Source organism: Oncorhynchus gorbuscha, linkage group LG01 (genome assembly GCF_021184085.1).
Source record: "Oncorhynchus gorbuscha isolate QuinsamMale2020 ecotype Even-year linkage group LG01, OgorEven_v1.0, whole genome shotgun sequence".
Taxonomy (NCBI): Eukaryota; Metazoa; Chordata; class Actinopteri; order Salmoniformes; family Salmonidae; genus Oncorhynchus; species Oncorhynchus gorbuscha.
Window position 1 is genome coordinate 60,319,079 of NC_060173.1, and position 13,486 is coordinate 60,332,564.

Genomic DNA, 13,486 nt, shown 5'->3' on the forward strand with positions numbered 1-13,486 from the left:
TTGCGTTCAGTTCAGTTCATTCAGTTTCAGTTCATTCAGTTGTTTTTTTACATAGGAAAGGAGACACATTTTATTTTCACTACACAGAAAGTCAACAAGTCATTTTTTTACATCCATTCTTAATGTGAAATGTCCAACACTCCCTCTCGATAACCACCAAACCTCGATGTGAAATTAAACATTGTCATGCTCTGATCCCAAATCTCCACATAGTTTTGTGAACTGGTGTACGCGCATTGGATTTGGTTTGATGTAGTTTACAATCAAAGTTACCTGCTGCAGTATATCTCAGAGTTCTGCTCTTTTTGCGCCAGTTGCTTTCGGTGTATCATACAATGTGTACCTATGATGAAAATTACAGGCCTCTCTCATCTTTTTAAGTGGGAGAACTTGCACAATTGGTGGCTGACTAAATACTTTTTTGCCCCACTGTATATACACATACTACTCAGGGGGAATGGGATCCAGGTATGCTTAATGAGACAAGACAGTACGGGGTTGGTGGTAATGAATCCAGTTCAGTGACGCCTAGAAGGACGGTAAACGTAGACCTCCAGAGCTTGTGACCGGAATGAGCAGCAGTACTGGGGGGATCCGTAACAGTAACCCCCTGACAGCGAGATGACACCGGCCTCAGGGACGACCACAGGGACGCAGTGCGGGTCGGTCAGGGTACAGACGGTGAAAATCCCGGGTCAGGGAAGAGTCCAGGATGTCCACCGCAGGAACCCAGCACCGCTCCCCTGGGCCGTACCCCTCCCAGTCGATGAGGTACTGGAGACACCCCACCCGACGCCTCAAATCCAGGACTTCACAGACTGAGTACGCTGAACCTCCCTCGATGTCCAGAGGAGGAGGCGGAGCATCACTGGGTCCAGCTTCAGCGAGGGGACCAGGCACCACTGGCCCGAGGACAAACACATGAGCAGGGAGTTGCAAACGGTACATTACCCTATTAACCCTCCTGAGGACTTTAAACGGCCCCACAAACTGCGAGCTCAGCTTCCGGCAGGGTAGGCAGAGGGGCAGGTTCCGGGTGGAGAGCCAGACCTGGTCGCATGGAGAGAAGACAGGTGCCTCACTGCGGTGGCGGTTGGCCTGTTCCTTGTGCCAATGCACGGCCCGCTGGAGATGAGTGTGCACGGCATTTCAGGTCTCCTCAGCCCCCCGAAACCACTCGTCCACCGCAGTGGCCTCGGTTTGGCTTAGTTGCCAAGGTGCGAGGGCCGGCTGATACCCCAACAAGCACTGGAAAGGAGTGAGGTTAGTGGAGGGGTGGCGGAGGGAATTCTGAACGTATTCAGCCCAAGGTAGAAATCTGACCACTCCCCTGGCCGGTCCTGACAGTCACACCTCAGGAACCTGCCCACTTCCTGATTGAACCCCCCCACCTGCCAAATAGCTTGAGGACGCTACCTGGAGGTGAGACTGACCGTGACACTCAGGCGTTCCATGAATGCTTTCCATATGTGTGAGGTGAACTGAGGGCCACAGTCTGACACAATGTCCTCTGGGATCCAGTAGTGCCAGAAGACGTGCATAAAAAGAGCCTCCGTGGTGTGCATGGCTGACGGGAGCCCAGGCAGAGGAAGGAGGCGACACAACTACATGAAAGGTGGTGTTCCCCTGGGAGGGGGGAAGGTCAGTGATAAAGTCCACCGAGAGGTGAGACCAGGGTCGTTGTGGAACTGGCAGGGGAAGAAGCTTTCCATAAGGGAGGTGTCTGGGTGTCTTTGACTGGGCACAGATGGAACAGGAAGAGACGTAAACCCGGGCGTCCCTATCCAATGTGGGACACCAGTACTTCTCAGTCAGACAGGCGAGGGTGTGGCTTATCCCAGAATGACCCGACACAGGCGCCTTGTGCGCCCATGTAAGGAGGCGGTCCTGCAAAACCGTGGGCACGTAGGCGCGGTTCTCCGGGCAAAGTGCAGGTGAAGGTTCTGTGCGCAGGGCTTGCTGTATGTCGGTGTCCACGTCCCACACCACTGGCGTGAAGATACGGGACGGAGAGATGATGGGGTCTCCTCTTCCTCCCTCTCCTTTGCATCATCATTTGGGGCGGCAGGGTAGCCTAGTGGTTAGAGCGTTGGACTAGTAACCGGAAGATTGCAATCCCCGAGCTGACAAGGTACAAATCTGTCGTTCTGCCCCTGAACAGGAAGTTAACCCACTGTTCCTAGGCCGTCATTGAAAATAAGAATTTGTTCTTAACTGACTTGCCTAGTTAAATAAAAATATATTTTTTATCATAGAGGCAAGACAGGGCGTCCGAGTGAAAGAAAAGCAGCCAACAAGTGCTCAGCATATGTGGGAACTGTCAAGAGAGCGGAGATGAGTGGACAAAGCACTTTACTAAGGCAATCATTACACAGAACGCAACTGCGTCACAAAACAAATGCCCAACGAACCAATGAGGCAGCACAAAGTACAAAAACACAAGTACAAAGTACAGGCTGCCACAAAGCACGGGTAATCAAATAAACCCGGTGCAAACCAGCTGGAAGCGTGTCAACCTCAACAATAAACAATTGCACACACAGACATATGGGGAACAGAGGGTTAAATATACGACATGTAATGAGGGAATGAATACCAGGTGTGTGGGAAAACAAGACAAAACAAATGGAAAATGAAAGGTGGATCAGTGATGGCTAGAAGACCGATGACGTCGACCGCCGAAGGCCGCCCGAACAAGGAGAGGGACCGACTTTGGCGTAAGTCGTGACAGGAACTCCTTCAAGACTATTGGAAAAGCATTCCTAATGAAGCTGGTTGAGAGAATGCCAAGAGTGTGCAACACTGTCATCAAGGAAAAGAGTGGCGACTTTGAAGAATCTCAAATATAAAATATATTTTGATATGTTTAACACTTTTTTGAGTACTACATGATTTCATATGTGTTATTTCATAGCTTTGATGTCTTCACTATTATTCTACAATTGAGAAAATAGTATAAATAAAGAAAAACCCTTGAATGATCAGGTGTATTCAATCTTTTGACTGGTACTGTACGTGTTCGTGAGAGTCTCACGTTTTCAGAGGGGTCATAGTGTGTAGCCCAAACTGTTCGGATGCTACAGACAGAAGTTGGCAGATCGGCTATACTGACTAGAGACGAGTCTCAAGACGAATGTGGGGGTTGTAGAGCAAAATGGAGAACAACATCGTGTTTGTGGGAGTCTCATCTTTCCCAACCGTTCGGACACTACAGACGATTTTGTGAGAAGACCATTTTTCGGCATGTCTTACGGTCTGACAAACACCACTCTCTGTCACCTTTCATCGCAGATGCAGAAGTGCAACATTGGCGGATGTGGTTGAGATGCAGCCAATTCAACAACAAATAAAGATATCTCTAGCTTAAACTTAAATTATGCTAATTGGATTTTCCTAATTAGATTTTGAGGGCATGGATATTGACTCTAGGGCTTTAACATGATTTTTGAATGACTACCTAATCTTTGCAGCCCATACATACACGTATTTGTAAGGTCCCTCAGTTGAACAGTGAATTTAAAACACATATTCAACCACAAAGACAAGTGAGCTTTTCCACTGCTTCGCAAAGAAGGGCACATATTGGTAGATGAGTAAAAATAAAAAAGCAGTCATTGAATACCCCTTTGAGCATGTTGTTATTACTTACACTTTGGATGGTGTATCAATACACCCAGTCACCATAATATACAGGCTTCCTTCTTAACTTAGTTTCTGGAGAGGAAGAACACCACTCAGGCATTTCACCATGATGCCAATTGTGACTTTAAAACAGTTACAGAGTTTAATGACTGTGATATGAGAAAACTGAGGACGGATCAACAACATTGTATTTACTCCACAATACTAACGTACTCAACAGAATGAAAAGAGGGAAGCCTGTACAGAATAAAAATATTCCAAAATATGCATACTGTTTGTAATATGGCAATAAATTAAAACTGCAAAACATTTGGCAAAGAAAATAACTTTGTCCTGAATACAAAGCGTTATGTTTGGGGCAAATACGAAACAACACGTGATTGAGTACCACTCTTTATATTTTCAAGCACGGTGGTGGCTGCATCATGTTATATGTATGCTTGTCATCGGCAAGGAATAGGGAGTTTTTTTAGGATAAAAATAAATGGAATAAGCACAGGCAAAATCCTAGAGGAAAACCTGGTTCAGTCTGATTTCCAACAGACACTGAGAGACAAATTCACTTTTCAGCAGGACAATAACCTAAAACACAAGGCCAAATCTACACTGGAGTAGCCTCATTACAGTATTAATTAAAATTGCCTTGAAAATATATGGCAAGACTTGAAAATGGCTGTCTAGCAATAATCAACAACCAACTTGACAGAGCTTGAATACTTTTTTGAAGAATAATGTGCAAATTGTAACGGCTGTCGTCGGTGGAAGAAGGTGAGGACCAAGGTGCAGCGTGGTAAGTGGTCATGATTTTTAATAATAATCAAACCTGAACACTGAATAACAAAACAACAAAGAAACAACCGAAACAGTTATGTCTGGTGCAAACACACAAAGACTGAAAACAAACACCCAGGAAACCCAGGTGGAAAAAGGCTGCCTAAGTATGATTCTCAATCAGAGACAACTAACGACACCTGCCTCTGATTGAGAACCATACCAGGCCAACTCAAAAACCAACATAGAAAAACAAACAAACTGCCCATCCAAACTCACGCCCTGACCATACTAAAACAAAGACAAAACAAAGGAACTAAGGTCAGAATGTGATAGTACCCCCCCAAAGGTGCAGACTCCGGTCGCAAAACCTGAAACTGTAGGGGAGGGTCTGGGTGGGCGTCTGTCAGCGGTGGCGGCTCTGGCGCGGGACGTGGACCCCACTTCACCATAGTTTTTCTCCGCCTCTTTATTCAACTCCGTGGCCTCTTAAGAGAGGCGACCCTCACCGCCGACCTCGGACTGGGGACCCTAGCCACGGGTCCCGAATGGACGGAAGATTCCGGCAGCACCGGATGGATGGGAGATTCCGGCAGTACCGGACGGACGGGAGACTCCGGAGTAAAGGGCAATTCTGGCATCGCCGGCGAGACAGGCGATTCTGGCATCGCCGGTGAGACAGGCAATTCTGGCAACTCCTGGCTGGCTGACTGGCGGCTCTGGCAGCTCCTGGCTGACTGGCGGCTCTGGCAGCTCCTGGCTGACTGGTGGCTCTGGCAGCTCCTGACTGACCGGCGGCTCTGGCCGCTCCTGACTGACCGGTGGCTCTGGCAGCTCAGGACTGGCGGGCGGTTCTGGCAGCTCAGGACTGGCGGGCAGCTCAGGACAGACGGGAGACTCTGACAGCACTGGAGAGGAGGTAGGCTCTGGCAGCGCTGGACAGGCGAGAACACCTGTAGGAAGGAGACGGAGAGACAGTCTGGTGCGGGGGGCTGCCACCGGAGGGCTGGTTCGTGGAGGTGGCACCGGATAGAACGGACCGTGAAGGCGCACTGGAGGTCTTGAGCACCGAGCCTGCCCAACCTTACCTGGTTGAATGCTCCCCGTAGCCAGGCCAGTGAGGTGGAATAGCCCGCACTGGGCTGTGCTGGCGAACCGGGGACATCATGCGTAAGGCTGGTGCCATGTACACCGGCCCAAGGAGACGCACTGGAGAACAGATGAGCTGAGCCGGCTTCATGGCACCTGGCTCGATGCCCACTCTAGCCCGGCCTATACGAGGCGCTACAATGTACCGCATTGGGCTATGCACGAGCACCGGGGACACTGTGGGCCTCACGGCATAACACGTTATAAAAAGGCTATCTAAGTATGATTCTCAATCAGAGACAACTAACGACACCTGCCTCTGATTGAGAACCATACCAGGCCAAACTCAAAAACCAACATAGAAAAACCAACATAGACTGCCCACCCCAAACTCACGCCCTGACCATACTAAAACAAAGACAAAACAAAGGAACTAAGGTCAGAACGTGACACAAATATTGTACAATCCAGGTGTGCAAAGCTCTTAGAGACGTACCCAGAAAGACTCACAGCTGTAATCGCTGCCGAAAATGCTTCAACAATGTATTGACTCAGGGGTGTGAATACATATGTAATTGAGATATTTCTGTATTTCATTTTCAATAAATGTCTAAAACCCTGTTTTCACTGTCATTATTGGGTATTGTGTGTAGCTGGGTGAGAAAAAATATATTTAATTCATTTTGAATTCAGGCTGTAACACAAAAAAAAGTTAAATAAGTCAATGTGTATGAATGCTTTCTGAAGGCATTGTTTAGTCAGAGGTCATAAAAGTGCACCACACTATCTCTATTCAATATAAGGAATTAACAACTACATTCAAATTTGACTATATTTGCTATAATTGCTTTACAACTATGTATTGTGTCAAGTAATAGTCTTTTTTCCTAACCATGATCAAGTCACACAATTACGTTCTGAACGTCAATAAGCAATTGTTTAGTGTTGAGAATGGATCATCATGACCTCAACAAGCGTATGCCAATTGTGTGCTTTCGAGGTTGTATGTGGGACAGTTTTCTCTGTGTTTCAGTGGGGGAATGAGGGAGAGTTGTGCTTTTGAGAAGATTGGTGTGTGTTTGTATGTGTTAGAAGGTAGGGGTGCAGTTTTCTATGTGTGAGAGAGGGGACTGGTGAAGTAGTGCCTCTGTTTCCATGAGGAGTCTGAAAAGAGACTGATAGAGAAACCTCTTCAGTGGTCACAAGAGTTTGAAGTGGGTGCTGGGAACACATCCATCAATGGAATTACATTTGGTTGAAGATCACCATACTCACTTGAGTAGTCAAATACAAACACACACACAAAGATTTTGGACAGGGGATCACATTTCGTTCACTGGGGTTAGCATTTGGGTAACATTGGCCTCAGGGCTAACCTGGAGAGTTATTAGCTGCTGACATCCCCACTTCATCCTCCCATCTCTGTCTCCTCCATCCTTCCTCCTCTGCCCCGCCATACACACACACACACACACACACACACACACACACACTTCAGAGGCTTCAGGCACTTGGGACATTTGCCGCAATCTAAGCCTTCATCCATCTAAAACCCAACAGACAAGTGTCATACTGGTAGGTTGCAGATACTTTTATGCAGCATTTAAATAATTGGGAATGGCGCAGAAACATCCATGTGGCCAATGCGCGTCTTTTTTCTGCTTTTGTCTGCGACCCACCCGGAAGACACTTGTGTTTTCGACCATAAATTAGGCTGAAGCCTGCTACAAACAAAGATAAGGTCTAGGAAACATCTTATCTTTCCCCAAATTGCCTGGGTTTCCAGAAATCCTGGTTGTAGGACTCACAGATTTCCTACTTATCCCTCCTGATTCCAGAAACCTGGGTAACTTTGGGAAAGTTACCAGAATTTTACAACCCTATTCAGAACCAACCACTCCTATCTTAGATCACAACCATATCTTAGCATAACCATAGCACAGATAGAGAGGGGCCATCAACTCTCCCCTTACAGCACACAACTGTGTCTACCAGAGATACACTTTGAGTATCTGCTGTCTCTGCTGGTACTCTAGCTGACCCTTGGAACCCATTCTGCTTGGGGAGCTGCTGACGTATGGCCTGATGAAACGTCCTCCTGTACAGTTGAATATTGCCCTGAGGATGTTTGGGGGTGTTTTGGTCAAATGTGACATCCACTGAAATAGCAGGACTCATGTCTGACAAGCTGGTCCAATCAGTGTTTTGTTTGTTTATTTTGAGAAACAGAGAATAGAATAGAATTGCGGTAGAATACTCATAGAATAGATACAGTTGAAGTCGGAAGTTTACATACACATGGGTTGGAGTCACTAAAACTTGTTTTTCAACCACTCCACAAATTTCTTGTTCACAAACTATAGTTATGGCAAGTCGGTTAGGACATCTACTTTGTGCATGACACAAGTACTTTTTCCATCAATTGTTCATAGACAGATTATTTCACTTATAATTCACTGTATCACAATTCCAGAAGTCAGAAGGTCAGAAGTTTACATACACTAAGTTGACTGTGCCTTTAAACAGCTTGGAAAATTCCAGAAAATTATGTCATGGCTTTAGACGCTTCTGATAGGCCAATTGAGTCAACTGGGGGTGTACCTGTGGATGTATTTCAAGGCCTACCTTCAAACTCAGTGCCTGTTTGATTGACATCATGGGGAAATCAAAATAAATCAGCCAAGACCTCCGATAAAAATTGTAGACCTCCACAAATCTGGTTCATCCTTGGGAGCAATTTCCAAACGCCTGAAGGTACCACGTTCATATGTACAAACAATAATACGCAAGTTTAAACACCATGGGACCATGCAGCCATCATACCGCTCAGGAAGGAGACGCCTTCTGTCCCCTAGAGAAGAACGTACTTCAGTGCGAAAAGTGCAAATCAATCCCACAACAACAGCAAAGGACCTTGTGAAGATGCTGGAGGAAACCGGTACAAAAGTATCTATATCCACAGTAAAACGAGTCTTATATCGACATAACCTGAAAGGCCGCTCAGCAAGGAAGAAGCCACTACTCCAAAACCACCATAAAAAAGCCAGACTGCAGGCAACTGCACATGGGGACAAATATCGTACTTTTTGGAGAAATGTCCTCTGTTCTGATGAAACAAAAATATAACTGTTTGGCCATAATGATTGTTATGTTTGGAGGAAAAAGGGGAGGCTTACAAGCCGTAGAACACCATCCCAACTGTGAAGCATGGGGGTGGCAGCATCATGTTGTGGGGATGCTTTGCTGCAGGAGGGACTGGTTCACTTCACAAAATAGATGGCATCATGAGGGAGGAAAATTATGTGAATATATTGAAGCAACATCTCAAGACATCTATCAGGAAGTTAAAGCTTGGTAGCAAATGGGTCTTCCAAATGGACAATGACCCCAAGCATACTTCCAAAGTTGTGGCAAAATGGCTTAAGGACAACAAAGTCAATGTATTGGAGTGGCCATCACAAAGCCCTGACCTCCAATCCTATAGAAAATGTGTGGGCAGAACTGAAAAAGCGTGTGCGAGCAAGGAGGCCTGCAAACCTGACTCAGTTACTCCAGCTCCGTCACGTGGAATGGGCCAAAATGCACCCAATTTATTGTGGGAAGCTTGTGGAAGGATACCCAAAATTATGTTTCACCAAAGTTAAACATTTTAAAGGCAATGCTACCAAATACGAATTGAGTGTATGTAAACTTCTGACCCACTGGGAATGTGATGAAATAAATAAAAACTGAAATAAATCATTTTCTCTACTGTTATTCTGACGTTTCACATTCTTACAATAAAGTGGTGATCCTAACTGACCTAAAACAGGGAATTTTTACTAGGATTAAATGTCAGGAATTGTGAAAAACTGAGTTTAAATGTATTTGGCTAAGGTGTATGTAAACTTCCTACTTCAACTGTAACAGCTAGAATACTGATAGAAAATAATATAATATACTTTATTGTCAGTTTGTTTAGAATGGAAATCCGTTGTCTGCCTTTTTCCCATCACCCAGACACACATGTTGCAGAGTCAGCAAGGGAGGAATTAAAATGGAAACATATCAAATAAATGATTAATATATGTTTAATAACAGACCTTTACCTCATAAATACAGATAGGCTATAATACTGCATTTCTAATCACATTTATACCACAAGGAATGTTTATGATCAGAACTGATTTTGCTATGGACTGAATTGCCTAGTCCTATTGGTATCTGGTAATAAGACAGTTTTCCTCAAAGCATGAGTCAAAGTCATTACTGTGTGGGGTCAATGTTTGGATTCAGCCCTCAAGTAGGATGCGTGGTTACTAATTAACATGTTGGAGATGTAATTAATTCCAAGTTAGCTAAACCCAGCGCCAGGACTTCCGACCCCCACGCCCACCATGATTTACTCAGGCAACTGTTGATGCATTCCTAAACCGACTGACGTCAAGTGGGAAGGGCCCATACGCTCTGCTATATATAACTAACTCGGTCACTCTCTGTTCATTCATAACGCAACTCTGGATTATCAAGCCTCCGCTGAGAAGCTCCTTCTCCGAGGACTTCGGAAGAAACAACTGAGGAATCTACCACCTCTGCCAGCGTCTGCTTCTCTCAAACAATTATTAACACAACCAGAATTGTATCACTGATACTAAAACCATGAAAATGTCAGCAGAGCAGATTTCCGAGGTCCTGAAAGAGGGAGAGCTGGAGAAGAGGAGTGACAACCTCCTTCAGTTCTGGAAAAGGAAGACATGTGTCCTGACCACGGATAGCCTCAACATCTACGCCGACACGCAGAAGCGCACCAAGAGCAAGGAGCTCAAACTCCAGTCTATCAAGAAAGTGGACTGTGTTGAGCGCACCGGCAAGTTTGTCTACTTCACCATTGTTACCACGGACAATAAGGAGATAGATTTCCGGTGCTCCGGTGAAGATAACTGCTGGAATGCAGTGATCACCATGGCACTGATTGACTTCCAGAACAGAAAGGCTATTCAGGACTTTAAAACGCGACAGGACGACGAGAGCGGGTCCCCGGGACAGCACGAGAGCCGCATGGCCAGAGCTCCCTGAATGGCTTTGGGAGATTAGCACACTCCGAATATGGTAAGACGCAGAGCATGGACCATTACGCACAATAGATCGGTTTTAAACAATGGTGAGGGGATAAATGTTTTTAAATGATTCAGCATAGCCTATTTGATATAATTATTGAAATACACCTGAGTGGAGATATATTATTAAAGTACTCTCATGAAAGAAAAAACACGTGATCTTTCCCTTATATACACAGGCCTATGAAAGGTTTTAACCACGTTAGACTTGCCTACTTTTACAGATGCCTACAATCAGGGCCCTGCCCTAGCACTGGCTAAACATTTTAGTCCCCCCTCTTGACATCAAAGAGAACATTTTTAGTTGTTCAGTTAATTTCCCTTCAATTCTACACATGTTGATGGGGCAGAGAATTGTTTTTGCAGTTCTACATAAAATGTCCTACAAGTCTACACATTCTGCCACGTAGTGGGAGACATTCTATGCAGTTTTGAAGTGAATTCCCTGCAATTTTACACATTTTGCCACAACTTATGCTATTGTTAATGATATCTGACTGAGAGTGACTAACAAAATCCGGGCGGTAAAACATTGTTTTTAATCCTATCTGCTTTCGTCTCCTTCAGAGTCAGTTATGGACCATGAAGAACAGGAACTTGGACCAAAGAAAGACGTCACCCGGTCCGTGGATGAAGGATTGTTCGGGACAGATCAGCGCATTCCCTTAGGGACCTCTGTCCTGATAAGCTTCTAAAAGAGCATTTAAAAACTCAAGACTGAATCCTTGAACTTTCAAGTATTTCAAAGTGCGCTTTTCTGAGGAGGGATGCCTCCTGAATGACATTGCAAAAATGTGTTAATTTATTTGTGTCAAGAAAATGTTTTTCTTGGATACATGCTTATGTTGTTTAAATTATTTACTATTTCAGTGTGTATTTATTTGAATAAATATTCATACATTTTTTGAAGAAAATGTGGTCCTATAGCCCAGTGGTTCCTAACCGGTGTTCAACAGGAACTCTCAGGTGTGTCGCAAACATTTTACACTCACTTATCAACGTAACCTGTTGAATGCACATGGCATTTTGACTTGGGAGCATTAGTTCTGCTCAGATAATACATGAAATAGTACATGGATACATTCGTATCATTGTTTCAAGTCCAGTGTGCTCAGGCTGTTGGTACAATTTGTATCATTTGAGGAGCACACATCACAAGCAAAGTCATTTGTTTGATTTTGACTTTGTCTGTGAAAAGGGTAAACACAAATTAACTATCTTGCTATCTTTCTATGGCAGAGGGAGTGGTATGGCTAAGTCCAGAGCCATAAGAAATACATTACTCTGGCTAAGCATATAATCAGACTTTTCACCAGCATTTTTCTACACCCGCAAAAACATCTGTTAAAACATGTGTATGCGACCAATAACATTTGATTAACTATCAAATAATCCTAATTCATCTATAAAAACACTTATCACAGAAAATGTATGCTTTTTCAATTTGGAAAAGATGAGATAGGGACATTTTAGGTGCACAGCTGAATTTTATTTTATTTAACTAGGCAAGTCAGTTAAGGGAAATTCTTATTTACAATGACGGCCTACCCCCGCCCAACCCGGACGGCACTGGGCCAATTGTGTGCCACCGTAATTGTGTGCCACTCCCAATCACGGCCGGATGTGATGCAGCCTGGATTCCAAACCAGGTGCTGCAATGACGCCTTTTGCACTGAGATGCAGTGTCTTAAGCCACTCGGGAGCAATTTTATATCCCATGAAGGTGTGCTAAGGTTAAAAAAGGTTGGGAACCACTGCAATAGCCTATGTTTTTCTCTCATATATTGGTCAGTTAATGTTATGGATAAAATGTTGAGTGATGTTACATTGACAAAAATACAGATCTTCATATTAATCCTCGTTTAATTCTCTTTATTAATCAGAGCCTTTATCCGTGAAGTCCTGTGTAAGATTTCAATTTGTATGGAGGTACAAATTGAGATGAGAGCACTGTAAATGAAAAGATCTATAAAATATATCTTATGTTATGTATCCACCAACGAAATATACCTTAACAGCATGCTGTTAAATTATGCCTAATCATAACCCACAGCACAATGGCTTCCTGAGATACCACAATTATGAGCAGTGTATGATCGGAAAGTCCCTCTATTCTTTTATCACAGGTTGCACCCTGTTTGTCATCTCCGGTTGTCATGCTTTATTATACATACTTTATGACTGATAAGGGTGGTGGTTTCACTACACCTGTATCAACGGGCCCTTTGAACACATACCTTTACAGCCAGGGTGTGTTGTACCCAGAGCCTGAAGGAATCTGCGGGGGTGGAATCACCTAACGACATGCGTGGAAATCAAACGTACCCGGGGATTAACCTCAGAACTAGAATGAGATTCTATTTCTATGAATAAACCAAATAAAATATTGATATAGAATATTAATAATTACAGTTTTAATGGTTGAACGTGTGGACAATGTTGTACAGGTAATAAGAGAACTTCCCCAAAGATGCTCGTGTTGCTCTAGCCATACCTAACACATGCCTACGCACGCACACACACACACACACACACACACACACACACGCACGCACGCACGCACGCACGCACGCACGCACGCACGCACGCACGCACGCACGCACGCACGCACGCACGCACGCACGCACGCACGCACGCACGCACGCACGCACGCACGCACACACACACACACACACACACACACACACACACACACACACACACACACACACACACACACACACACACACACACACACACACACACACACACACACACACACACACAGATCATTAAGCTATGGGCACAGGACAGGGCAAACACAGGGATGTGTTACAAGGCCCACTATACTGCCCTGTTATCTATACACAAAGTGACCTGCCCATGGTTATTCTGTTGAGTTAGACATC

The 13,486-nt window shown here is 44.8% G+C and overlaps 1 protein-coding gene across 1 annotated transcript; it reads left to right on the forward strand.

Moving 5' to 3' along the window:
* The first annotated feature begins 9,975 nt into the window (after positions 1 to 9,975).
* On the forward strand, positions 9,976 to 12,453 carry phlda2 (pleckstrin homology-like domain, family A, member 2). The gene is made up of 2 exons (XM_046326891.1): positions 9,976 to 10,590; positions 11,166 to 12,453. The coding sequence occupies exon 1, from the start codon at positions 10,141 to 10,143 to the stop codon at positions 10,555 to 10,557; it is 417 nt and encodes a 138-aa protein (XP_046182847.1). The 5' UTR covers positions 9,976 to 10,140; the 3' UTR covers positions 10,558 to 10,590; positions 11,166 to 12,453.
* The last annotated feature ends 1,033 nt before the right edge of the window (positions 12,454 to 13,486 follow it).